This window comes from Podarcis muralis, chromosome 13 (assembly GCF_964188315.1).
Source record: "Podarcis muralis chromosome 13, rPodMur119.hap1.1, whole genome shotgun sequence".
In the NCBI taxonomy this organism is placed as follows: Eukaryota; Metazoa; Chordata; class Lepidosauria; order Squamata; family Lacertidae; genus Podarcis; species Podarcis muralis.
The window spans coordinates 30375899-30403833 of NC_135667.1; the positions used below are offsets into that span (position 1 = coordinate 30375899).

At 46.9% G+C, this 27935-nt stretch overlaps 2 protein-coding genes across 2 annotated transcripts; both read left to right on the top strand.

Moving 5' to 3' along the window:
• Nucleotides 1-1320: 1320 nt before the first annotated feature.
• On the top strand, nucleotides 1321-3222 carry LOC114581926 (uncharacterized). Its single transcript, XM_028702645.2, has 2 exons — nucleotides 1321-1912; nucleotides 3045-3222. The coding sequence occupies exons 1-2, from the start codon at nucleotides 1672-1674 to the stop codon at nucleotides 3137-3139; spliced, it is 336 nt and encodes a 111-aa protein (XP_028558478.2). The 5' UTR covers nucleotides 1321-1671; the 3' UTR covers nucleotides 3140-3222.
• Nucleotides 3223-8540: 5318 nt separating this feature from the next.
• P3H4 (prolyl 3-hydroxylase family member 4 (inactive)) lies at nucleotides 8541-26043 on the top strand. The gene is made up of 8 exons (XM_028702644.2): nucleotides 8541-9252; nucleotides 16838-16987; nucleotides 18408-18579; nucleotides 19493-19621; nucleotides 20783-20928; nucleotides 22473-22556; nucleotides 24509-24653; nucleotides 25183-26043. The coding sequence occupies exons 1-8, from the start codon at nucleotides 8653-8655 to the stop codon at nucleotides 25200-25202; spliced, it is 1446 nt and encodes a 481-aa protein (XP_028558477.2). The 5' UTR covers nucleotides 8541-8652; the 3' UTR covers nucleotides 25203-26043.
• Nucleotides 26044-27935: the final 1892 nt, after the last annotated feature.

The window sequence follows — 27935 nt, forward strand, 5'->3', positions numbered from 1 at the left end:
TGAAAACAAGATGAGCACCACAACCCCATAGTTGCCTTTGACTGGACTTAACCATCCAAGGGTACTTCACCTTTTTACCTGTGGAAATCCTGCAAGCTGGAGGGTTTGAAATATTTTCCTTCTGGATTGTTTGATTCACTGTTTTAATGTATTGTGTTGTGGTATTCTGAACATGATTTACATAATGAGGCAATTGTGGTGTGTGTTGACCTGTGACTCACAGCAACTGGTATTCAAAGGCATATCCTCTTTTAAAGCTACCCAAGGAAAAAAACTGAGATTTGAGGAGGCTTGGGGGATGATCACTCTAAGAAGATAGACAGGGGCTTGACCTATACTACCACCTCCCACTGGCCCCTTAAAACAGACCCCCAAGAAATCTAGCTCCTGTTGAGTTGCCTTACACCAGCCTTCACCACCCGGTGCTCTCCAGATGGTTTGGAATACAACTCCCATCATCCCTGACCATTGGCTGTGCCAGCAAGGGATGATGGGAGCTGGAGTCCAACAACATCTGGAGTTGGGGAAGGCTGAACAGTCCTCAGAATGCTGGGCTTTTATTGAAACGGCTTATCTGAGTTTTAAGCAGCTGCAGGAAAGCAGCTTTCTCTGGTGACCAATAAAAGATAGGGAAGGAATGGGAGGAAAGATATCCCCCCCCTCGCAGGAATTGATCCTGTACCGCTGATGTAAAAGAGAGTAGGTAGGAGGAGCTCTCCATCAGGGGGCGGAGCAAGCCAACAAGCCTTTAAGAGGGCACCTCGCTGCTTTGGAGAAGAAGAGAGAATCCTCTTGAGACAGAAGCAGAGCACTGACTGAGGACTCCCGACAGGTAAGGAGAAGGAATCCTTGAGTCATGCCTTCCCCAACCAGGTGCCATCCAGGTGTTTGGGACTATAACACCTATCCACTGAGATTGATGGGAGTTGTAGTCTAAGACACCTGGAGGACATCCAGTTGGGGAAAGCTACTTGTGAGCAGATAGGGTTTTTTAGATGCTAGATCTAAAAGATTCAGGACAGGCAAAAGGGCATGCTTCCACAGAGTGCAGACTGAAACTGGGAGATCTGTTCTGATGGCCATCAACGTGGCTTTAAAAAGGGGTTGGAGGAACTACATGGAAATAAGGCAAATAAGAGCTGTTTGACGATGGAACCGTCTCCATCAGAAGGTTGTGAACTCTCCTTCCTTGGAGGTGTTTAAGCAGAGGTTGGATGGTCATCTGCCATGGATGCTTTAGTTGAGATTCCTTCATTGCAGGGGCTTGGACTAAATAACTCTTGGGGTCCCTTCCAACAATTCTATGATTCTAATGGCTACTAGAATCATGGCAGAGGTGTGCTGTCTCCGGTATTGAAGGCAGTGCCTCTTAACACCAGTTCCTGGGGCTGCCTAGTAGAGAGAGCGCTGCTGCACTCCTGAATTGCTTGCAGGCATCTGGTTGGCCGGCGCTACAACTGGTGGGTCCTCAGACCACCAATTGGGAACCACTAGTTTAGACTTTAAAGACTAGCAAATGCAGGATGGCGTGAATGTGTACATTAGGTTAACGAAAGGTAGGTAAACAGCAATCCAGGCTATGCAATAGAACTTAATCAGCTCCGTAATTTATTTGATGCTCGGCAACGCCCCCCCTAAAGTCCTCCTCTTACTATCTTCCAAGTTCCAGGCATGCACACCAAGGTACTTACCAGCCTGCTGCTGACCACCTTCATAGCCACAAGCCTCTTAAGATCTGTGTCCACATCCTATCAGGGGGGTGGCAGGCTAAGCAGGCAAGCCAAGGCTGGACCACAACAGGAGAGGATGCAGAGGAGCAGCAGTGGCGGTCCCATCCGCAGGGAGTGGCCAGGACATCTGTCTGAGGACCAGAAGGATTTGGTCGCCCAGTTCCTGCCTTACCTCCGTACAGGTAGGAGAAACTACACACACGTGCATCTTGCATTCTCAGTAAGGCCTTTCCAGATGATCTTAGTGGAAGGCTGGGCTCCTTCAGAGCGAGAGAGGCACTCCCAAAGTGTGAAGAGAACTAACAGGTGTGCATCTCCCTCCGCCAAGCTGGCCGTGCAAATGAAACGACAGGCGAAGCATTAAATAAAATATTTGCTCAGCCCTCTGTCTTGCTCCTCCCCACATGCATGGTATTTAATACATGCAAGTATGTTATGAATATTCATGCATTCACTCACCCAGCATTAGTTTTAAGGGGGAGGGGCTTAAAGTGTTAAATGCAAAACCCGCTACAGGATGAAGGAAGAGGTTTCTCGGTTTAGAGGGTGCTGCCAATCAGTACCGTGCAATCAGCAGCGAGCTTCTGCTTCAAATTTGCACTGCCATTTTCCCCCCAGTCCTCAACCCTGGACAGGGAAGGCAGATTTGAAGTGAGCCAAGTGGGGACACTCCAATCTGAATGTAAACCTGCCTCCTTACTGATTGGACCAGGAGTGACAGACCTGTGGTCCTCTGCTGTTTGGACTCCCATCAGCCTCAGTCAACATGGGGAGATGATGGGAACCATACTCCCAAAAAGATCTGGAGAGTCACAGGCAAACCACTCCCTGGCTTCAATCTTTAAACTGTCTGGGTGGTTTTCAAGTGTTTCCATACTGCTCTGAGAGCACAATTTAAAACCTCTAACTTTTGGAAACTCGGGATGCCAAAGAAGTACTTTGTGGTCTCCATTGGTAGTGGAATTGCCTCCAAATTGCGAGAGAGAAAACGTTACATTATATTAATGGACTGAATGTGACTAACTCGCTTTGTTTTTAAATGGAAGCAGAGGGTGGGCAGTCAGAACTGGGGATATGGAGGCAGAGACAGGGAGGGCTCCCCCCCCCCCCAGCCATCTCCCCCTCTGCCAGGGTCTTGATGTAAATCCCTTGCCCTGAAGCTGCTATTAGCCCTAGGAGGAAAACTCCAGTAGACCCCATCAGCTCTTGATGATCTGCAGAGAGTGGGCTGGCAGGACTGAGATTGAGGGTAGATTTTGCCAATCCACCGCCTGCCTTCAAGTTAATTGCACCGTGTCTCTTCCCCACCTGCAGAATTTGCTGGCAGAGTGCAGGACCCAGAGGCTCATTACCCCAGCTGGATGGACTTTGGACGGCGAAGCTCCGAGGACTTGGAAGGAGAGGCCTAAGTGACCCGTTTCCCAGGCCAATCTAGGTGGAGAAGGAAGAGGCAGCGCGGCAGATTCTAAATAAGTTTTGAGTGTTTTGTAAATGTCCAAACCAGTTCCTCTTGCGTGTCTATGCCAATAAAGCTGTGCCACTGCTATCTCTGCCTGAGTGACTCGCGATTCCACAAACTGGGGAATGAGGGCGGAACCAGCGGAGCAAATTGGTAATGTCCCAGTCAGAAGTCCTGGAGGGCTAGACTAGACATTTATAGGATGGTGCTGTTAAACGCCCAGTTTAAGAGTCATTGGTGGTTATTGAACTTTGTCCTTTTCTTTTTTCTTTTTTGAAATCATTTTTATTTGATTTTACAATACAAAATGATAAAAAAATCAAAAATATAACCGTATATAGAGATTCTTCTGAATCTCAGGACTTCCCCCCTCCCTGGAGTCCCGTTTTAATAATTTAAAACTGCATCTTCTTCCAAACTGTAACTATTATATGAATCTATATTTTCCATGGTAATTGTTACACTACAAGTGAAATCAAAATCCTGCCAATGTTTCCATCTGTTTACAGTGGTCTTTTAAATAGCTTATACATTTCCCCCATTCTTTTGTAAAGTTTTTATCCTCTTGATTCCTGAGTTTTCTAGTCAGCTTTGCCATTTTATCATGGTCCATCAGCTTGGTTTGCCATTCTTCTCTGGTAGGGACTTTGTCTTCTTTCCATCTCTGGGCTAGTAGCATCTAAACAGCTGTTGTTCCATACATTAAAATTCTTTTTCTGGTCCTTTGGGATATCGGTACCTGTAATTCCTAATAAGAAAGCTTCTGGGTTTTTTTAACAAAGGTTATTTTAGACTTTTTTTTCATTTCATTGTATATCGTTTCCCAAAAAGCTTTTACCACCTTACAAGTCCACCACATATGATAAAAAGTACCTTCTTTTTCTTTACATTTCCAACAGACATTTGTACTTGTGCTATACATTTTTGCCAGCTTAGTAGGAGTCAAATACCACTGGTATTTTCCTGTGGGGGGGGGCACTAATACATCTCCTTGCCAAGGATGCAGGGGAGCCTAGGTACTCCTCTGTATATGAGATGAGAAGAGGGAAAACCCAATCTGACCAGTTGCCCAAGTTCACTCTGTTTGCTTCATGACTTGATCCTCAGTTTCCCACAAAATTCAACTCCACCTACACAAAACCACAACCATTTTTGTCTGTGTTCCGTTGGCATCCCATAAGGGTCTTTGTGCAGCCTTCCACAGATAAGCCCACTCTTTGCTTCTAGGTGGGCTCAAGCCAAGACACATCAGCCCTCCCCCTGAGAGACTCATAGAACCATCGAGTTGGAAGGGACCGCGAGGGTCATCTAGTCCAACCCCCTGAAATGCAAGAATCTTTTGCCCAACGTGGGGCTCGAACCTGCAACTCTGAGATGAAGAGTCTTACCAACTAAGCTACCCCATCTAGAAACTTAAGGAGGGGTTTGACTATCAGAAATGATAATTGCAGGCACAGGAAGTGCTCCTTGACAAATATAATGGAAAAGGCAACCACCAAAACCTTCCACAAAGGCAAGATGTGGGCAGTGATTTATGAGGTACCAGTGCCAGAAATTAGGAACTGTATCTGGAAAACAGGAACAAAATAATAATACTAATTACTTATACCCCGCCCATCTGGCCAGGCCATCCCAGCCACTCTGGGCGGGTCCCAACAGAATATTAAAAACATGATAAAACATCAAACATTAAAAACTTCCCTGTACAAGGCTGCCTTCAGATGTCTCCTAAAAGTCAGGTAGTTGTTTATTTCCTTGACATCTGATGGGAGGGCGTTCCACAGGGCGGGCGCCACTACCGAGAAGCCCCTCTGCCTGGCTCCCTGTAACTTCGCTTCTCGCAGTGAGGGAACCACCAGAAGGCCCTTGGAGCTGGACCTCAGTGTCTGGGCTAAACAATATGGGTGGAGATGCTCCTTCAGGTATATAATCCTATACCTGTCTACTCAGAACTGAACCTCACTGAATTCAATGGTAAATGTGTACAACAGGAAGTGGGTGCCATGGCTCAGATGCTGTTTATGGGCTGCAGGAGGCATGGTGGTGAGAGGGGCTCAGACTCAGCTCATGCACAGACTCTTGGTCATCTTTGGGGTGGCTTGTGGGTGCTGAACGGGTCCCAGACACACTTCTTCACCCGCTCCCTGTGGCGCGGTTCATTATTCAACCCAGAGGGCAACTTCCACAGCCCTTCCGCTCCACCCAGCTCCTTTCCAACTGCCAAGTCAAGACTTTCTGAGGACTGCAGCCTGAATGAGAAGAGGCCAGCACATGAAGGGAATGCCTGCCTAATCAATGAGAAAGGCTGTCAAGTCATTTTCCACAGTGGCAGTAAGATGGAGAAAGTGTGTGTGTGTCGGAGAGAGGGCAGATCCACACTATTTATTTAAATAAAATTCATTGCACGATTGCACACGGTGAGAGATGCCAGGGGTTCCTGCGGCTTACCTAGGATTCGTGTTTCCTTCTGGGAATAAGACACAGAGGAGGCTGTGGTGTCATTAGGATATATGGTCTCCCCACTCAAATCTTTACATGTGATTGATGTAACACGCGACAATCTACAGGTTTTGTTGGACTTGATCGATGTAATTTCACAACAGATTAATTAAAATATTATAAAAAAACAAAAACAAGTCATTGGGACTTACTTCTCAGTAAACCTGCGTAGAACTGGGATGCCTATGTTGTAAGCACTCAAGAGTGCTGTGACCTGCGTCTGCAGCAAAGGCAGTCAGAGAAGTCGGGGTGATTTTAAACCCTCTATAATGGAAGGGCTTGATAAAAGCAATTTAATGCAGGATTTCTGCAGGAGGCGGCAGTGTTTGCAAGGAAAGCTGTTTTGTATTCTGCCTGCCAGATAGTAAATGGGAAAGAATAAGAGACTATTGAAATACGCTCCACCGGGCTGTGGCTTTCAAGCAGGAAGGGGCTAAAAAAACCCTGTGCTGCCTACCATACCTTAAAATAAGGGACAGATGGGAGCTCTGTACATCATGCCAGGAACTGCAACCACGCTTTGCCCTCAGACAATACAAACTCTCTGACCTAGTTTTCAAGTTCCTATTAAGAGTACAGCAGAGGACGTCGTCCATCTCTTTCCTGGACTTTAGGATCAGTGCATTTTTCAAACTGACATTTTTTTTCCATCCAGAAACTATTAAAAAGCGAGATCAAGGCAACGCTACAGCCACATATTTGGATGGCTGCTGCAGAAAGCAAAGAAGATGCAATTCACAGACTTCTCTGGAGGCAGCAAGCCAGTGTATGTGTCTTTCAGAGGGTTGTGGTTGTTGTTGTTGTTATTTTATACCCTGCCCATCTGGCTGGGTTTGTTAGTAAATCCAACAGGGTTTCCCCAGCCACCCTGGGCGGCTCCCAACAGAATATTAAAAACACAATGTGGTGCCAATATTGTTGGGATGCCAACTCTGTCATAAGCCCCAGTCAGGAGAGCCAATGGTCAGACATCGTGGTCACCACACTAGATACCCTGACCCAAAACTCAAACCTTTGTTAGAATTTGTCCAAACTTCCCCATCCCCCCGCCAAGCAGTTGTTTGTGGAGCTGTCCATCTTGAATATGGCAGCAGCTTTTTGAGCTCGCAAACAAGTTTTTACAACCCCATCCACTGAGCTGGAACAACAGCCTACAGTTTGTAAAAACTTTAAAAGCAGGAAATATGTCTGAAAAACAGCAAAGGAGACGATTTCTAATGCACAAAAAGCTCCTGGCAAGAAGAATCCTATTTCCTTCAGGTCCTAGTGCTGGAGTGACCACTTGCCTCTTAAGGTAAAGGTAAAGGGGCCACTGACCGTTAGGTCCAGTCGTGACCGACTCTGGGGTTGCGGCGCTCATCTCGCTTTACTGGCCAAGGGAGCCGACGTACAGCTTCCGGATCATGTGGCCAGCATGACTAAGCCGCTTCTGGCGAACCAGAGCAGAGCACGGAAACACCATTTACCTTCCCCGCCAGATTGGTACCTATTTATCTACTTGCACTTTGACGTGCTTTCGAACTGCTAGGTTGGCAGGAGCAGGGGCCGAGCAACGGGAGCTCACCCCGTCACGGGGTTTCAAACTGACGACCTTCTGATCAGCAAATCCAAGGCTCTGTGGTTTAACCCACAGCACCACCCATGTCCCCTTACACAGCAGTTTTCTTTTGAACCAATTTTCTAATGAGCCCCAAATGAAGGTGCTCTTTCTCTCCAGGAAGCTCTCTACAGGCTGTTATGCACCATGGTAATACTTTTTTAGAAATAAAATAAATATGCAAGCGATAGTCATCAACTGGACTGCTTGAGGTATATCCAGACTGGTGTTTGGGGGCAGATATGTTCTGCAACACATCATGGCTCAATCACAGTGCATTAGTTGCAGATGTATATTAATGTATTTTTAATATTTTGTTGGAAGCCACCTAGAGTGGTATACTGCCCAGAGGGGTATAAATAAATTATTATTATCATTCTGCTTTTATTAGTTGCTGTGTCTGTGGTGCAGTAGAGCACTAGGTCCAGTTTAATGGTGCAGCCTGGATTTGCGATTGAATCCCACCTGCAAAACAGCCACAGTTTGGAAGCGCCTGGCTTGCCTATGGGGTGCAGTGAAGGCTGGTGCATTGTGCAAAAAGGGGCACTGCCCCACCAATCCCAGGGCAGATCCACACCATACATTTAAAGTGCATTCAGTGTGCCCGACTCCCCCAAAGAACCCTGGGAACTGTAGTTTTCCCCTCACAGAGCTGCTACCATGTGTGTGTGTGTGTGTGTGTGTGTGTGTGTCGCCCATCTGACTGGATTTCACCAGCCACTTTGGGCAGCTTCCAGCAAAACATAAAAACACAATAAAACATCAAACATGAAAAACTTCCCTATACAGGGCTTCCTACAGATGTCTTCTAAAAGTCATATAGTTCTTTATCTGTTTGTAAGCCTCTTCCTTTAGGCTTTGGGTTGACAACATTGCTGTTGACCTGCTTTTCCCTGGCTGTTTTCAGCTTGCTTGTTGTGTTAGGCTGTGATGTAACTTTGCATTGCATTTTTTTTTCATTCACACACATTGTTCTGAATGGATTGGGGTACAAATATGATCTATCGATCCGTGATGAATGATGCCAGCAGCAACATAGGTCTTGGGAGAAAAGAACCTTGGTCTCTCCCACAGCAAGCAACGTCAACTCGGTAGCTTCTGGGATGCCTCAGTTCAGGGCCCGGGACTGTATAGTGTTGATCGGCCTCACTTTTTCCAGAACTCCAGCCCTACTCACGGAGTCAGAGGAAGAAACTGGTGGGCGGAGCCCCCAACTTATCCCGGGCCGCGCTAAGACCCTGCGGAATCCGCCTGGGCTGTCCCGCGCCGCCTTCCTTCCTTCCCCCTGCTTCCCGGAGACTCCCGATGGGCCTCCAAGCGGCTGGGCAGCAGCTCTCGAGCACCGAGCCGCCGGCTGCTTGGGCGGCATGGAGCGGCGAAGCCGGGGGCTCCTGCTGGCTTTCGTGCTCCTGGCCACGGCGGCGCCTGAAGGCGGCGCGCAGTATGAGAAGTACAGCTTCCGCGGCTTCCCCGAAGCCGAGCTGATGCCTCTGCAGAGCGCCTACGCTTACGCGCTGGAGCAGTACGAGGCCGAGAACTGGCGGGAGAGCGTCCGCTACCTGGAGGCGAGCCTGCGCCTCCATCGCCTGCTCCGGGACAGCGAGGCGCACTGCCACAAGGAGTGCGCCGCCAGCGAGAAGTTTGGAGAGGGTGCCGTTTTTGGAGAGCCTGCAGAGGGCGTCCAGGGCGCCCCGGCGCATGGAGAAGACGCGGAAGGCGCCGCCGCCGCCGCTGCGCTCGGCGAGGGCGCACGGCCCGGCGCGGAGTTTGGAGAGCCGGCCGGGGGCGCGGCGGATGAGTGGCGCCGGGAGATGGAGCTTTTCGGGCTCGTCCTGCAGCGCGCCTCGTGCCTGCGGAGGTGCAAGCGCAGCCTGCCCGCCTTCCAGCTCAGCTACCCGCCCGCAGACACCCTGCGCGACTTCCAGCGCCGCACCCCTTACCAGTACCTGCACTACGCGCTCTTCAAGGTGAGCAAATGGGGAGCGCGCGCAGGGGGACGTCTCGAGGCTCCCTTGGAAACCATGTCAATTAATTGCGTTTCAATCAAAATATTAGTTAATTAAAATCACTTCTAAACAACATCTAAGCGACATACAAAAATAATATTCAAAGCATATGGTAGACAGTCTGGGTAGCTCAGTTGGTTTGGGCACAGGGCTGATAATGCCATGGTTGCAGGTTCGATCCTCCACTATGGGACAGCCGTATATTCCTGCATTGCAAAGGGTTGGACTCACTAGATGATCCCCAAGACCCCTTCCAGCCATACAATTTTAAGATCTAAATATTGTAAGCCATGGGTAGGCAAACTAGGGGCCGGTTCTGACCCAATTGCCTTCTAAATCGGCCCACGGACGGTCCGGGGATCATCATGTTTTTACATGAGTAGAATGTGTCCTTTTATTTAAGATGCATCTCTGGGTTATTTGTGCAGCATAGGAATTCATTCATTTTATTTTATTTTTTCAAAACATAGTCCGGCCCCCCACAAGGTCTAAGGGACAGTGGACCGGCCCCCTGCTGAAAAAGTTTGCTGACCCCTGTTGTAAGCGTTGTAAGAAGTATTGATGGTCCCCAGAGGTGGTTGACTCTCCGGTGTGTTTTAGTAAAAGCAGAGGCAGGACATCTGTTTTCAGTGGGCAGATCTTACCCCTGAAATACAGGAAAGAAGAACTGATTGGAATAGTCCTGAGATGAAACAATGCGCTTTTCTTTCCCTGTTGGCTACAGAGAGTTCCCAACCATCAGATATTAGGCAGAAAAAGTTTCTGGACAAAGGGAGTTCTTTCCAGAGTTGGGCTTTCACATCTCTTCCTCTGGAGACTGTGCATTTAATTAAAAGATGCCACCACAGAGGATCTAAGGTCCTTCTCGGTACTCTTGTGTTCCCAGAACCCCTTCAATATTTCTAAGAGCAAAATAAGCTCCTGTTCACCCCCTAGGTTTGCACCGGAGCCTCTTTCTCAGCTAATGTTTCCATAGCTTCTTCAGATCTGGGGATCAGAGTCACCAGTAGAAAACATCCAAGGCGTGTTACTTCTGCTGGCCCCTTCAATGCACATCAGGGGACCTTATCTATGGGTTGCTTCTCGTATTATGGCCTTCCTTCACACACTCCAACCAACTGACCTATCCAGCTTTCAGGGAAGGTGCTTTCTGCTCTGCAGTGATACTGAATCCTACGTGTGGAAAGGTTACTGTGTAAAGGAACCATAGCCAGTTCCTATCCCCTGAATGAAAAACGCACTTGTGTGATTAGTTTCATGTAGATTCCCCTCCCAGAGCACCACACTTCATGGTCTTCGCAGGCTATGATTCCTCAACACGTGTACACACACTGCCAAATGAATGATCATTATGTGTTACAATGTAACAGTACAGGCTCACAGTACAGTGGTATCTTGGTTCCCGAACGGCTTAGTGGTTGAGCATATCAGCTCCCGAACACTGCAAACCCAGAAGTAGGTGTTCTGGTTTGCAAACGTTTTTCGGAAGCCAAACCTCCAACTTCCACTTGAATGCAGGAAGCTCCTGCAGCCAGTCAGAAGCCGCGCCTTGGTTTTCGAACCATTTCAGGAGTCAAACAGACTCCTGGAACAGATTAAGTTCGAGAACCAAGGTACCGCTGTACAGTATTTCTAATATGGAAGTTCGAGATGTGTGCTGTTTCCCTCTGAAGACATTCCTTTGCTTGGGGCCCTTTGAGCAAATCAAGAGCGGGAGACAGACCTGCCTCAAGCAAGCCTCCCCCCCCCCCTAACCAGCCCCACTGCTCTCAGCACTCCCAAGTCATCCTTCGTTCAAGTTTCACATGTATCCCGTTCAAAGCCCCCGTCACTTGGTATTAGTGTGAAACAGTCACCTCCCCTGACAGCCTTCCATGGGAGGCTTCGCAACAGCCTCGGACGTGACAATCTGCAGATGAGGAGTTTGTGCTCATTCCTATGTGCTTTCCGTGCTGGGATTTTTGTGAACTGTTGAACAGTGCGCTGCGTGCATCTTATTCCCCATCCCTGCCTTTCCAAACCTGAAAGGTGCTACATTGCCAGTGAGGAAACTCTTCACTTCCTCCTTTGCTTTGCCTCTTTTTCCTTCTCCCCGCACTCCCAGGACCCTTTCCCTTTTAAGTAGCTTAATCCAGACAGCCTGCCTCTTTAAATCTGGGCCTCCAGGAGGAGCGTTAGATGAGCAAAGCAGCGCCTTTTGCCAGCAGCTTCTGGTCTCTCCTCCCCTTCTCCTTCTCCCCCCACCCCGCAAATCTCCTTCACCAATGAGGTAGCCTCCCCTGGCTTTGCTGGACCAGAGGCATTTCAGATGCCACGTCCCACAGCTTTCAGACTCCTGGATGAGGTGGACACAGTTGCCGAGAGATGAGCAGATTCACTTCTGATCTTCCCCGGACTTGTTGTTCCTTGGCTGGAGTTTCCAGGCTGTTTAACCCTTTGTCCGTGTACCAAAATCATGCTGGGAAAGCGGCTAGACTTTTGGGAAGATGCCAGATTTTGGTGCACTTTTGGGCCTGGGGGTGTGCTCTGCAATGTACATCACATGATCTAGAGCAGGGGTCAGCAAACTTTTTCAGCAGGGGGCCGATCCACTCTCTTTCAGACCTTGTGGGGGGCCAGACTATATTTGGGGGGGGGGAATGAATGAATTCCTATGCCCCACAAATAAATAACCCAGAGGTGCATTTAAATAAAAGCACACATTCTACTCATGTAAAAACACGCTGATTCCCCAACCGTCCATGGGCCGGATTTAGAAGGCGATTGGGCCAGATCCAGCCCCTGGGCCTTAGTTTGCCTACCCATGGTCTAGAGGAGCCTGGAGATGTGGTGGACTGGTTTCAGGAGCGCAGTAGGCCTCATTGTGGGTTGCTGGGGGGTTTTCCGCACTGTCTCTCCTTTCCAGGTTCTCCAACACCTGCTGGAAAACACACACAGGGTGGGTTGGTGTTGGATTGTGTGTCTCTTGCCTAGTCTTAGAAATTAGTGACTGCCGCAGGTCCAGTTGCGACCCCATGGAAATCTATAGATCTATGGATGCCAGGTTGGCAACTGACGTCTCCATCTAGCTGGTCTCTCGAGCTCTCTTAAGCAAGTAAGCGGAAGGGCTTATTTAATGCATTTATATCCCACCTTTAATGCATTTATATACCACCTTTTTCTCCAAGGAGTACACGGTTCAACCCCCCCCCCCTCAGTTAATCCATACAACAACCCTGTGAGGTAGGTTAAGAAGCTAAGAGGCAGTGACTGGCCCAAGGTCACCCAGTGAGCTTCATGACTGAAGTGGGGATTTGAACCCGGATCTCCTAGGTTCTGGTCTGACACGCTAACCACTACACCACACTGGCTTCCTAGAGTAGTTCTGCTATGGGGCAGCTATATAAAGTAAGTAGGTGAATAAATATGGGGTAAGCAAAAGGAGGAGGCTCTGAATTATTTTTTTCTTTGAAGCTTGAAATTGTTTTATTCTGGATTGTTTTATTTGAGGTTTTAATGTGTTGTAAACTGCTTTGAGATATTTTTTCTTTAAAATATAAAGTGGTATAGAAAATCATCATTATCATCATCACAATGCAAAAAAGGTACCTAGGCATTCTGCTGTGGCGACCGCAACCTAAGTTTATTTATTTTTTTAAATATTTTTTATTTGGTTTTACAAATTCATTCACACAACTGAAATTCTTGCAGATATTAAAATTAAAACAAGATTATTCCGAATCTTAGGACTTCCCCCCTCCATTCCGTGGGTTCTTTCAATACCTTCGTTAACAGCATATTATAAATTCATCCTAATTGCAGTCTCCCATTGTGTCCAAAGTCTTTGTAACATTGCAAGGGTTATTTAAAGCCTGCCAAAGAGTTAAAGTGTTTACAGTGTTCTTTTAAATACAATCTATATTTGTCCCATTCTCTGCTGAAGTTTTGATCCTCCCGATTTCTGATTTTCCCATTCAGTCTTGCCACCTCTGCATAGTCCATTAATTTCATCTTCCAGTCCACCTTCGTAGGCATCTTGTCATCTTTCCAACTCTGGGAAAACAGCATCCTTGCCACTGTAGTAGTGCACATAAACAGTCTTTTCAATTCCTTCGAAGGAACCGAAGGAACGCAACCTAGGTTTAAGGTCCCATTTGGCAATTAGCTTATATATCTGAGTTTCTAGCACTGCTCTCGCCTCTTTGCTGCTGACCTTTGGGAAGGACTGTAGCTCAGGGATAGAGATTTGCATCCTGGGTTCCGTTTCTGGCATCCCAAGGTAAGACCTCCTGCATGCATAGCTGATGCCCTGCCTCTCACCTACGACCCTTCTGATTCAAATTAAGCCCCTTCTGCTGTCCACCCACAAAGTGTATTCAGACGCCCCATGGCGAGGAAATGTTGAAAGAGGTCTGTTGGAAGGGCAGGGTATTGTGGATGGGGCCCCTTCTCCATTGTATTCCCGGCCTCATTGCCAGTACAGTCGTACCTTGGAAGTCAAACAGAATCCATTCCGGAAGTCCGTTCAACTTCCAAAATGTTCAGAAACCAAAGCACGGCTTCTGATTGGCTGCAGGAAGCTCCCGCAGCTGATCGGAAGCCCCGTAGGACGTTCGGCTTCCAAAAATAGTTCACAAACCAGAACAGTCACTTCCGGATTTGCAGCGTTCAGGAGCCAAAACGTTCGAGAACTAAGGTACCGTATTTTTCGCTCTATAAGACACACTAGACCACAAGACGCACCTAGTTTTTGGAGGAGGAAAACAAGAAAAAAAATATTCTGAATCTCAGAAGCCAGAACAGCAAGAGCGATCGCTGCGCAGTGAAAGCAGCAATCCCTCTTGCTGTTCTGGTTTCTGGGATAGCTGCGCAGCCTGCATTCGCTCCATAAGACGCACACACATTTCCCCTTACTTTTTAGGAGGGAAAAAGTGAGTCTTATAGAGCAAAAAATACTGTATTTGAAAACCAAGGTACGGCTGTATTGTCAAGAAGTCCATGCAGGCGCAAATACAGTGGTGCCTCACAAGACGAAATTAATCTGTTCCGCGAGTTTCTTCGTCTTGCAGTTTTTTCATTTTGCGAAGCACGGCTATTAGCGGCTTAGTGGCTATTAACAGCTTAGCGGCTATTAACGGCTTAGTGGCTTTAAGAAAAAGGAAACAAACTCGCAAGACATTTCGTCTTGCGAAGCAAGCCCATAGGGAAATTCGTCTTGCGGAATGACTCAAAAAACGGAAAACTCTTTCGTCTTGCGAGGCATTCGCCTTGCGAGGCATTCGTCTTGCGGGGCACCACTGTAGGACTTTTAAAAACCAGGTCATATATGGCCTTTGTAAAGTCAGGTTTACTACTATTGGAAATAACTTCGGTTTTTAATACTTTACTTTAAAAAAAAACAACAACCCAGTTTCCAGACCTCATTAGAAACTTTTTCTCAAAAAAAAAAAACTTGCCCCGGAAAATTTGCAGAGATACATTTTAAAAAAAATAAATGCGAGGGCAGAATTGGCTAAAGAGAGGGCTGTTTTAGACAGGTGAGGGCAAAAGAAAAGAAAAAGGTTTTGTCTCACATGTCTCTTCCCGGTGCCACCAAATGGCCTGGAGGAGAATCCAAGAAAACCAGCAGAGATAGTAGGTTGTCCCTGTACTCTCCCACACCCTGAATACAGTAGCTCCTTTCTTCCCTCTGGAACAGATGAGATGCTCCCAGTGATGAGCCTTCCTTCCCACGTCACCATCCTGGCATTTGACACCCTGATGAGAACAGCAGGCATGAACTTTGTGGAACTTTTCAGATGAGAGAGAGAGAGAGAGAGAGAGAGAGAGAGAGAGAGAGAATGCAACTGTTGGTGGCAAATGTGTTTTTCAACTTCAAGTGTTGGCACAGGATGGCAGCCTGGCAGTTCTGTGCTGCTGACTCAGGGGCTTTTAGTTTAATGGGTGTGGAAGTCTGCTTTTTAAAACTCCCAGTTTGTAGGGATTGCTTTCCTCTGAGCACATAGGTATGCAAGCCATTATCTCTTTTTCTATAACTTATTTTTTTATGTTGTGTCTCAGGTTTCACCGTCCTTTTATTCGCCTGCATGATCTCAGAGGGGACACTTTCGTTCCAGATAATGGCTCTGCTATGTGATCACACTCCATTAGTATTTCATGAAGAGCATAACATTCTTTCTTCCTTTTTCCCCTCTTCCCCTGCCCAAGAAGGAAAGAGCCCATTTCTAGGCCGTAAGATGCAAACCAAGCCATTGCTTGGTACAGGCCTACCTCAGCTCCCGAACACCTTGGGAGTCGAATGTCCTGGCTCCCGAATGCCGCAAACCCGCAAGTGAGTGTTCCGGTTTTCGGACGTTCTTTTGGAAGCCAAATGTCTGATGGGGCTTTTGCGGCTTCCAGTTGCCTGCAGGGAGCTTCCTGCAGCCAATCAGAAGCTGCACTTTGTTTTCCGAACGTTTCAGAAGTCAAATGGACTTCCAGAGCGGATTCTGTTCGATTCTATTTGCTTCTAGACCAACAACAGCCCGACCTCCCCTTCAGAAAGGAATGGAGATTAGTTGTGTTCTGAAGCTAGCAACAATATTTTGTATGGAAAAAATAGAAACGGGACCAATTGTTTCGAAAACATTTAGGTAAATTTCAGAAAAATAAGGATCTGGGGCAATGCAATCCCACAAGTGCACACACAATCCCTTGCAGTCTGCGCTTGTTTCAAAGAGGGTGCAAACTGCGTAATATTTAGTGAAAACTTTGTTCCAGTCCCTAGTCTTAAGAACCGCAATTGCCATTGCATAGGTCATGCCAGCAGGGGCTGATGGGCGCTGGAGTCCAATAACATCTGGAGGGCCTTAAACCATATGTCTTCTCGCTGAATGACGACCTGATCTAATCCTGATTGCAACAGCAGCATTTTCTTTTTAAAAATAATCTTTATTGATTTTATGATTACATATTATACATATACACCTTACTTTACATTTACATTTACTCCTAAGAGCTGACTTCCCTCCTTCCTTCTTCTGGCTTTTTTATGTCGTCTCTAAGTTTTTCGCATTGTCTTTATCGATTTTGTATATTGTTCTTCTTCTTTCAACTTTATCCATACAGTGTCTATATACAAATAAATATTTCTGTATATACACGTCTTGTTGTTTGTCTATATTCATTTACAGATACAATTAGTTACCTTGATTGTATTTTACATTTTAATTCATATTGTCTTTTAACATCCAATAAAGTTTCTTTTAATTTCCCATTATGAGATTTATTTCCATTCTACTGATTTCACTATTTCCCCTTATCCTATGTATAACATAAATTTTTCCCATTCTTTTTGGAATGTTTCATCGCCCTGTTGTCGAACTGGAAACAACAACAATTGCCAACAGTAGAAGAATGGCAGAATGCAGAAATAGCCAAATATATGCGGAAATAGCCAAATTAAACAGCAGCATTGCCATATATGGTAAAATAAATTTGGAAGTGGACCCACCAAATGCAGGTTAGGGCCCTGGGTCTGGAAAGCATGAAACCCTCTGCTTGAACTACTTTCCCTTGTTTTCCCTAGGCAAATAAGATTGAAAAAGCCGTGTCGGCCGCTCATACGTTCCTGCAGAAGAACCCCAAGCACGAGATGACCCAAAAGTACATGAACTATTACAAAACTATGGTCGATGTGGACGAGTACCTCATAGACTTGGAAGCACAGCCCTTTGAGGTGAATGGAGCAAGGGAGGTTTTCGGGGGTGGCTGGGAAAAGAGGGAGCTTATTTCCTGGAGCGGGACCACAGTCGGAAGCCTTATAGGAGAGCTCTGAAAGTCTCCTGGACTCCAGCTGCTATCATCCCTGGCCATTGGCCACGCTGGCTGAGGCTGATGGGAATTGGAGTCCCAACAACATCCAGAAGGCCTTTAGTTCCCCATCCCTGCCTTCAAGGGCTTGGATGTACACAGGGGCAAAGAATTAAGTGTTTTTGTGGCAGGCAAAAGGTGTCCATTGTTATGGAGGGTGGGCCTGCTGGTTTCTGCAAGCCTCTGTGGGCCAAAAAGAAGGCTGACCCAATCTGTAGTGCTTACCTGGCTGGAAAATGAACAAAATAGGGAGCTGGATAGAGTTGGATGTGTAGAGAACCAAGAGAACATTTTCCCTCCGCCCATAAGTGGCAGAAGGAAGGCAATTTTATATTGGAGAATGACAGTTCATTCAATAAATGGATTCCTCTCCCAGCTTAATATGATAGTGGACTTGGGTGCATTTATTCAGTTTGGTCAAAAACTGTGTTGCATACAAAGTCAAGTTCTTATCTATCTACAGTGTCTGTCCTTACTTTGGCTAGAATCTGTCTTTTTCTAAAACTCTGAAAAGTAACCACAGACCAAGTAAGCTCGAGTTAATAAGGGGAATTTGGGGAATGCACTACATAAGGTGCTTAAATGTCATGTTACTTTTTGAGGAACCCAGAAAACTAACTCTGAGAAGTTAGAATCTATTGAACATCCGGGATCTAGAAGGCACCATGAACCCTCTCTGCATGTTATTTCCATGTGGAGGTAAAAATGTTTAAAGGAGGCTCAGGGTTGCCAACCCCCAACTACCAAGAGAGCCTCCTCTGTCGATCTTAACACCTGAGAGGCTCTGTGAGGAAGAAGGTATTCAGATATTTGGGGTCTACGTCATTTAGGGCTCTAAAATACCACTGTGAGCACATTGAATGGGCCCAGAAACAAACGGACAACCAACTCAGCATTTTTAAAACAGGCTACATTGTTAGGCCGTTGTTGGTTTTAGTTTTGTTACCGAATTTCAATAATTGGGGGCTGGCTGGCTGTTTTCTTGTTTGCCACTGGTTTATCTCTTTGCTGTGTTCTGTACGCTGCAGATCCCTTCAAAACACCTCACAGAAAATGCTTTGTGAATGAATAAAGAATAATAATATATATGTATGTTTTTATCTTGTGTGGTCCGCCTTGGAAGGCCTTCAGACTTAAAATGACAGCCTAAACATATTTTAAATTAAGAGAAGAAAAAGAAGGCTCAAAGGGGCTTCACCCTTTTATGGTCATTCCTTGCTAAGTTCCAGGTCTGTGGGCTTCTTTGTTCAACCTGACCTGCCAGTCTCCCTCCTCCCTGTTTTCAGACTGTTTTTGTGCGAGCTGTGAAACTTTACAACGCTGGAGATTTCCGGAGCAGCATTGCTGACATGGAGCACGCCCTGTCTCAGTACTACAAGGCCTATGAGAACTGCTTGACTGGCTGTGAAGGCAGCTACGAACTCCGTGAATTTAAGGATTTCTACCCCGCCATTGCAGGTGAGGGCACCGGGGAAGGGGCAGACATTAAAGGTAAGGGCAGTGATGGCTGCCATCACAACAAAGGAAGGCCACTGAGGGAAGGTCAACTCAGGTAGGCATGGCAGTCTGTCCTTGTTCTATTCTGAGCTCTCATTAGCCTGATGGTTGTTTCTGGTGGCATCCAGTGTGGTGCTGTGGTCTAAACCACTGAGCCTCTTAGGCTTACTGATCAGAAGGTCGGCGGTTTGAATCCCCACGACGGGGTCAGCTCCCGTTGCTCTGTCCCAGCTCCTGCCAACCTAGCAATTCGAAAGCACACCAGTGCAAGTAGATAAATAGGTACTGCTGTGGTGGGAAGGTAAATGGCGTTTCCATGCGCTCTGGTTTCCGTCATGGTGTTCTGTTGCACCAGAAGCTGTTTAGTCATGCCAGCCACATGACCTGGAAAGCTCTGTGGACAAATGCCATCTCCCTCGGCCTGAGAGTGAGATGAGCACTGCAACCCCATAGTCGCCTTTGACTGGACTTAACTGTCCAGGAGTCCTTTACCTTTTACAGGCATCCACAAACTTAGGTGTGATCATTCATTCTTGTCATGGTAAACTATGACTTGGTCCAAGGTCTCAACTTGGCTCAGTCCTTTGAACTGAGGTTGGGGTTGGAGCCAAACCCAGACATATCCAAGGAATGTGGAAACTGTGGGGTTAGGTATGAGGAAGTATACCTGGGCTTCCGGAAAAGTGGGGAGGCTGTTACAGCTGCATACATTTGCCTGTTGAGCAAATTAAAAGTTAGCTGCAGAAGACAATTCCATAAATAGTTACAAAAAGTGATAAAATCTCTGAAGCTTCCTAGCTACCTGGCAACTATCAGTTGATATACATGTTTAACCTTGTGGATTCCTTCCTTCCTGTACCCACCCTCTCTCCAGATCACTTTGTCGATGTCCTCCAGTGCAAAGTAGACTGCGAAACAGACTTGATCCCAAATGTAGGCGGCTACTTTGTGGAGAAGTTTGTGGCCACGATGTATCACTACCTTCAGTTTGCGTATTACAAGTGTGAGTCCTCAGGGTGGGGAGGAATGTTGCTTCGGGGAGGGTTGGTTGGGTAACTAGCAGATTGTTGTGGAATTCTCTAGTTTAGGATCTGGCCAGCATTCCCTCTTCTCCTCGCCCCTATCCCAGGGCAGAGGTTTCTTGTCCTGTGCCCCACACACTCCATTCATTTCAGTCTGCGGAACTGGCACTGTTCCAAGTACCAAAATGCTCATTCTGCATTTGTAAGTAATTGATCTTTTCAGTGTGGCAGCATCTACACTTTGGAACTCCCTGCCACTTGACACCTTCACTGTGCCTTAGATGTTGACAAGTGTTTTTTAACTGTTAATTAAGCTTTTCTTTAAATATATTTTTTATAAAATATATTTTAAAACCTGGCTTTTATTTTTTTAAGTGATTTTTCCATCAAAACAAAAACAACAAGAAACAATCACCCACGTTAAATGCGTACATGAGAATTTCTTCTGTCGCATTAACTGGCTTTTTATTATTATAATCTTTCTTGTAAGCTGCTTAGAGGCTTTACTGCAATCAAGCAGTATACTTAAAAAAAAAAAATTAAAGGAAAAACGAAAAATCACCCAAACCGCAGAATGCCACCTGCATAACAGAAGATAAAATAGTCTACCAGCTTTATCAAATTCCTAACATCTTAAGAGAATTAGAGTTTCCTATTTCTCCACTCATTGTGGCATCCCAATCTCTCTGATGTTTTTGCAATTCCTAGAGTGGTTTGACAGTCGATCCCTGTATCCATGGAACTCTGGGAAGTGTAGTTCTTGCGATAGAAATAGGTTCTCCTCACAGCTCTCAGCACCGTTAACAAACCCCAGTTCCCAGAAAGCTTTGGTTGTTAAAGTGGTATAATAGTGCTTTAAACATATGTTGCGGATATATCCACAGTTGCATCTAGGTGATGTCATAGACTGAGACGGGGGCGGGGGCGGGATTAGAACACCCAGAGTAACCTATCGGTAGGGCCAGCTGGGGCTAACAAACCATTCGAAACAATATAAAATAGCAAAATCACCAAATGCTGCCCACCAGTCATCCTTGATATGAAGGTGGGAGCTGCGTTCATGCTCTCGCCAACAGACAATGGGTGAATGAAGTGCTTCTCCCACTAATTTCGTGTGTGTGTGTCTCTCTCCCTCTACACAGTGAATGATATCAAGAATGCCGTGCAGAGTGTGGCCAGCTATATGCTCTTTGACCCTGGGGATGAGGTCATGCAGCAGAACCTGGTCTATTACCGCTTCTATCGGGAGCGCTGGCACCTGGAGGAAGACGACTTCAACCCACGGCCGGTAAGGGCGTGACTAGGGGGCTGGCTTAAGGAGTAGCCTATTGCTGCAAAGAATTGATGCTTTTGAATTATGGTGCTGGAGGAGACTCTTGAGAGTCCCATGGACTGCAAGAAGATCAAACCTCTCCATTCTTACGGAAATCAGCCCTGAGTGCTCACTGGAAGGACAGATCCTGAAGCTGAGGCTCCAATACTTTGGCCACCTCATGAGAAGAGAAGACTCCCTGGAAAAGACACTGATGTTGGGAAAGATGGAGGGCACAAGGAGAAGGGGACGACAGAGGACGAGATGGTTGGACAGTGTTCTTGAAGCTACCACCATGAATTTGACCAAACTGCGGGAGGCAGTGGAAGACAGGAGTGCCTGGCGTGCTCTGGTCCATGGGGTCACGAAGAGTTGGACACGACTAAATGACTAAACAACAACATTGCAGCAAAACCAAATGTACCGTATTTTTCGCTCTATAAGACGCACCAGACCATAAGACGCACCTAGTTTTTGGAGGAGGAAAACAAGAAAAAAAAAATATTCTGAATCCCAGAAGCCAGAACAGCAAGAGGGATTTGGCTTCTGGGATAGCCTCTTGCTGTCCTGGCTTCTGGGATAGCGGCGCGCAGCGTCTCCCGGGCAGCGGGATAAAGGCTTCCCCTGCCTAGAAGAGGCTGCGCGCAGCTAAGGCAGAAGACTCCCCCAAGAGCTGCGCTCCCTTTAAAGAGTGCATGGAGCATGTGTGTGGCTCTTGGGGGCTTTTCCCCGAGGAGTGAGAAGGGACTGAGGGGCTGCCCTTCTCCCTCCTCGGGGTAAAGCCCCCAAGAGCCGCACACACGCTCCACGCGACTCTTTAAAGGGAGCGCTAAGCAGTGCCTCCAGCTGCATTCGCTCCATAAGACGCACACATTTCCCCTTACTTTTTAGGAGGGGGAAAGTGCATCTTATAGAGTGAAAAATACGGTACATTAAGTTTCCGACATCCCAGAGAATGCTGTCCCTTGGCGTTAAAAATACAGAGTGGTTGAGGCAACCCAGCCAGATGGGTAGGGTATAAATAATAAAATGATGATTCTATATTAAATTAGAAATTGTGCAACCTATTGTGCAGAGCAACTCATTGTGCATTCTTACGCACATTCAGCCCATTTTTTTCCTGCTTCCTCTTGTCACGGGGAGGGCCAAAGATCAGCCCCATGACCACTGGAAACCTCGCAAGCCCCTTTGGAGATTTCAGCAGCTGTCAGCTCCAGACTTTCAAGCCATTCAGTCTTGAAGCTTCCTTCCTTTTAAAATGAAAGCTAAGATCCGGGGTTCTGTGCTCAGATTTGCAGTGCCCAGAGCTGAATTAACAGAGCGGCTGGGAAAGTGTTTTCGTACTTAGAATTGTAGAGTTGGATGGGAACCCCTTCCAGCGCAGGGATCTTTTCCCCAGAGTCAGACTCGAACCCACAGCCCTGAGATCTTGTGCTCTGCCTATGGAGCTTATCTCCTTGGTGGGCCTCCCTTCCTACCCTACCGTCCTCCCAATGACTGACTTCTGTCTCATTTCACAGGAGGCCTTGCGCTACCACAACCAGACATCTGCGCAGAAGAAGCTGTTGGAGTTTGCCAGGCAGTATCTCCAGCCAGACGATGAGGTGAGATGCCACAAGGCCAGAGGCAGGATGACATGGCGGCTGCCAGAATGCTTCATGAGAGATGCCCAAGCTCATATCCTGGCTTCCTGGGTGGCTTGGGGCCAGAAACACACACACACACACGGTCTCTCTCTAATGCGAACCCAGGGATGGGCAACCTCAGGGCCTCCCCATTTTACCCTCCAGGCTGTTTTGACCAAGCCACGCCTACTTGTCAGAGGTGAGAGGCAGGTAAAGGCTGGGTCAAAAAGGTAGCTGCAGGAACCGCTGATCAACTGACCTAACCTACGCCACAGGAAGAGCAGTGGGGATAGGAAGGTGATAGGCCAGGCGTTCCCGAGCTACGGTTCGCAGACCTCTAGGGACCCATGAGCTTCATTCAGGCAGTCTGTAAAAAATACAATTAATGTGGTTTAAAATCATGCAGAATCTAGCCCAGCACTTTACAGTTAAATAAAATATGAAATAAAAGCAGGCATTCAATTATCTTGTTCCAAAACGGGAGAGGGCATAGCAAAAACAAGTCCTGCAGCACCAGCAAAGTTTGCAGATTTATTGTGGCAATAGTCCCATCAGATCTACCAAGGTGTTAGATATTATTTACACATGGGAATATACATATAGAACTAACGTGGCCTGCAACAGAATGTCGTAGTGTGAAGTACCGTTCAGGAAGACAGCCATGCCTTTTCTAAGTTATTCCCTTTCTCCTCCTTCTCTTCTTCTCTCTCACACACAAATTCTCTTTTTTAATATATATATATATATTTATTAAGATTTTACAGAATAAAAAACGAAAAAAGAAAAATACAAAATAAAAATAGTTAAAAAACAATTCCATCTTTCTATCACTTATTTTTCATTTGCTTGTTTCCCAGACCTCCTCACACCTCCCTTTTTGTATTCCAATTCAATTTATTAGTTCAGCAAATCCTTTACCTCTTTTTTTATCCTAGTCTTTAATCTTATAATATTATAACATTAAATTTTTACCATTTTTTCATATTCCTTATAGCGTTATAGCTAAAAACCACTTAACTTTTTATCCAACATCATTCTAACATTCATTAATTTTACAATATTTCTGTAATCTCACACACAAATTCTCCATGTTTCTTCTAACGGGGGTTTTCCAAAGGCAGCTGATAGCTCTCTTGAGGCTTGATGGCCACCTGAGTATCAGCACTTGGAGAATGAGTTCACTATTAACATAAAGAATACAGACGCAGTCATGATTTCACTGCCCTGGCATCCAGAGAGAGTCTTGCTCATCTCACAAACATCTGTAAACAATCTTAGGTGATTTATGGAGTTCTTACTTTACATACAGCAAATGCTAGGAACATCGTTTTGTTTTCTAATTGATTATAGCTTGGTACAGCGCTACCTTTTTTCTAAAAAAAGAAAGAAAAAGGTTGGCAACCTTGATTCGTAGATAATGTTTTGCTATAAATATATCACACCGCTCGCCTATACAGTGGTACCCCGGAAGTCGAACGGAATCCGTTCCGGAAGTCCTTTTGACTTCCAAAACGTTCGGAAACAAAGGCGTGGCTTCTGATTGGCTGCAGGAAGCTCCTGCAGCCAATCAGAAGCCCCGTCAGACGTTCAGGTTCCAAAGAACGTTCGCAAACCAGAACACTCACTTCCAGGTTTGCGGCATTCGGGAGCCAAAACGTTTAACTCACAAGGCATTTGGGATCCAAGGTACGACTGTACTAAGAGGAGTCAGCTCAGTTCCAATCAACCTCCACATTGCCACAGCTTCTTGAGATTACATCAGGCATTATCCATGTGATTTGAAGACTTTTTGACAGTCATGTGGACTGGAAACTTGGTAATCTTTTGATACGGGATTCTACGCCCAGTTTCCTCATTCTGTGGAAGCAGCACACACTCTGCCCTCTCAAGCTGTTATGCTTTGTGTGACATCTTCTCCTTTCCTCCCTCAGGCGGAGGTGAGCGATGGTGAGGAGAGAGCGAAGGATCCGGCTCTGCCATCGGATGCCGAGTTCGAGGGCATGGGTGACTACGAAGAAGGGTTTTTGTCCCCGTGGTGGCAGGAGCCGAAATCGAAAGGCGACAAGGCCGACCAAGGTTATTAATAGCAACGTTGAAAGGCCGGACCTTTCTCCCTACTGTGTGGCTTGGTCCTGTGTCCACACTCCTACCCTCCCTCCTGGATTCCTTCACACCCCTTCCTGTTTGGCATTCTGCCTCCCCTCCTCTCTGTGTCTCCAATGTGCCGCCTCCGCTCCCATCCATGTGTGTCTGTCCAGCCGTTCGCCTGCTGATGACGCTAAGCTTGGCTCCGGAGCCCGGGCAGCTCCCAGAAGGCATTGCAAAGAGCATTAGTAGGATAGGAAAGGAGAGAGCTGTCGTGGCTCCCCGCTGGGTTTGTGCCAATTCTCCTGCATGCCCCGCGGGCCCCTTCCTCTTGCTTCTGAGTTCCGAAGCTGGCAGGTGGACTCTTGTGCATGCTGCATGGATCCTGGAGGGGGCAGCAGTGAGCACGCGCATCATGGCATGACTTCTCTGGAGAGTGCAAGCAGCATTTGGCAAGTAGACCTGCACCTGCGAAGGCTGAGGACGGACTCCTTTAACGCGCTGTGTTCTTTGTTCACAGAGACAGAGGGGCTCGAATGAGCGGTGTGGTCCCTGCATCCTCTGTAGGTGAGGGGTGTGTGCTCTGATTCCTTGCCCCCCCCCCCCCCAGGGTTGAAGTGGGCTGTCTGGAACCGGCAGATGCACCCCTGATGGTGTTCCAACAAGATCCCTGCCTTGGGAACCTCACCCTCCTGGTCCTTGTTTAAGATTCTTCCAAGGCTGGGGGTCTTCTACCTCCCAGTACCTCCTGCATAGAATTTTCCAGTCCACCCCAAACGCAATTGGCTGAGCATGGGGTGCCTCTGAGCCAATCCAAGGTGCTGTGTTTTTCCCCCATGGTACTTCGCTTCTAGGAGAGCCCTGCTTCGTAACAAACCTCCATGCAAAAGTGGGAGAGGTGACCGGCACTGCGTCTGCTTCTGATTTCACCCTGGGCTCTGCCAGGGTGACCTCAGATATGCTGGGAGCCAGTGACTTTGGCTATTCAGGCAAACACACACACACACACGATAGCCATTCAACTGGGTTTTTTAGTGCGCTGATTTCCCAATGGGACCAAATTTAAGCCATTGACCCTTTCCTCACAGAACATTGGCTCTCTTAAGAACCAGGCTCCCAGCATGCATTGCTCTGTTTTTGCCTGGTACTGACCAGATGGTGCGCTAGACCTCAGCAGGCACCGGGTGCTCCCTTCTGACATGGTTCTAAAACAGAGCGATAGGTACGTTCAAATTGGCTTGTCAAGTGCCTTTTTAAACCTCACAGAGTTGCCTTTGTAATGTTGTTGTCAGTTAATTTAATTTGTTTTGTTTTTTCTTGCATTGTACAGATTTGTTACAATTTTAGTTGGATTTTAATAAAATACCTCCCAGTTCTTTTATGACTGTCTTCTGAGTGTGTTGGTTCTTTTTCTTTTTTAAAGAACTGTTATCCAAGATCTACAACCCTTTACCGTCTTACGGCTTAGATAAGAGCTTCGTCTGTAATTATTTTGTGTGGCAAGGCAGTGGAGGTTTGTTGTTGTTTAGGCGTTTAGTCGTGTCCGACTCTTTGTGACCCCATGGACCAGAGCACACCAGGCACTCCTGTCTTCCACTGCCTCCCGCAGTTTGGTCAGACTCATGCTGGTAGCTTCGAGAACACTGTCCAACCATCTCGTCCTCTGTCGTCCCCTTCTCCTTGTGCCCTCCATCTTTCCCAACATCAGGGTCTTTTCCAGGGAGTCTTCTCTTCTCATGAGGTGGCCAAAGTATTGGAGCCTCAGCTTCAGGATCTGTCCTTCCAGTGAGCACTCAGGGCTGATTTCCTTAAGAATGGAGAGGTTTGATCTTCTTGCAATCCATGGGACTCTCAAGAGTCTCCTCCAACACCATAATTCAAAAGCATCAATTTTTCGGCGATCAGCCTTCTTTATGGCTGGAGGTTTAGGATCAGAGTTTTCCTTCTCCTAGATGGGCTCCTTTCCCAGGTTGACGAGCCCCATCTGCCCCTCACCTCTATGGCACTTGCAGAACCCGCGTTCTTGACTGTTGGACCCACTATTGGTCTAGTCCGCTCAATCCACCAGAGGCTGTCTTTGCATGCAGGTGAAGTCGCTAACTCACCAAAGCTTTGAGACCCATCAGCTACCCTCACCTGGTGGAGTCGGGATGGCTTGGAGGTTAGAGCTGCCAATTATATTTCCCCTAATGTCCCAGCCGCCGTTTCCAGGGCATTGTGGGAAATTCGAATGGCAATTTTCAGAGCACGGCATCCGCCCAGTGGTGGACTCTGCCAGGCCACTGGGCCATGGCTTCCAACAACTGCTCGAAAAGGCCACATACTGACCCCGGTATGTACAAACACTTGTGAACCAGCCCTAAGAATTAGTGTTATTTTCTTCTGTTACAGTGGTACCTTGGGTTAAGAACTTAATTCGTTCTGGAGGTCCGTTCTTAACCTGAAACTGTTCTTAACCTGAGGTACCACTTTAGCTAATGGGGCCTCCCACTGCTGCTACGCCGCCAGAGCACGATTTCTGTTCTCATCCTGAGGTAAAGTTCTTAACCTGAGGTACTATTTCTGGGTTAGCGGAGTCTGTAACCTGAAGCGTATGCAACCTGAAGCGTCTGTAACCCGAGGTACCACTGTATTTGGTTGTGGGCTTTGGGTCAGGTCATGCATGCATGTGTAACAAAGGGTTTGCCTGTTGTTTCAGTAGGAGGGCTCTAAGCATCAATGCTAAGTGCCACAAAACAAGTGCTATCAGATATGTTTTGGCTGTAATGGGCAAGGCAAAATAACAGGCCCAGCTTTCTCTTGGAGTGGGGCGGAGACGCCAACAGCCGGAGGAAGAAGAGTGGTTGTGCTTTTCAGCAATTAAAGGATTGTCAGGTTTCATTCAAAATGGGGAAGGGATAGGGCAGGTTTCTATCTGCTCCTGAACCAGAAAGGTATAGCTATGACCCCATTTGCACCCCAGCTGCATCCCCATCAGCTGTTTTAATAGAGGATCTGCCATTGTCTCTGGTGAAACATAATCGTTCAGCTTTCCACCAGGTGGCAGTTTTGAGCTTTGAGCAAACCAGCTCTGGAAGCATTCCTTGTGCGCTCTGTTTTTAACAAAACATTTTATTATTGTGTTATTCCAGTATGTAATGGTGGAGAGATAAACGTTTCTGCACTAGGTATCCGGCAAGTTTGGAGCAAAATGCTCTCCCCACGATCTTTACTACAGACTTGGGTGTGAATAGGATGGAATTGCAAGGATTGAGAGAGAGGTTTGTGTGGTTC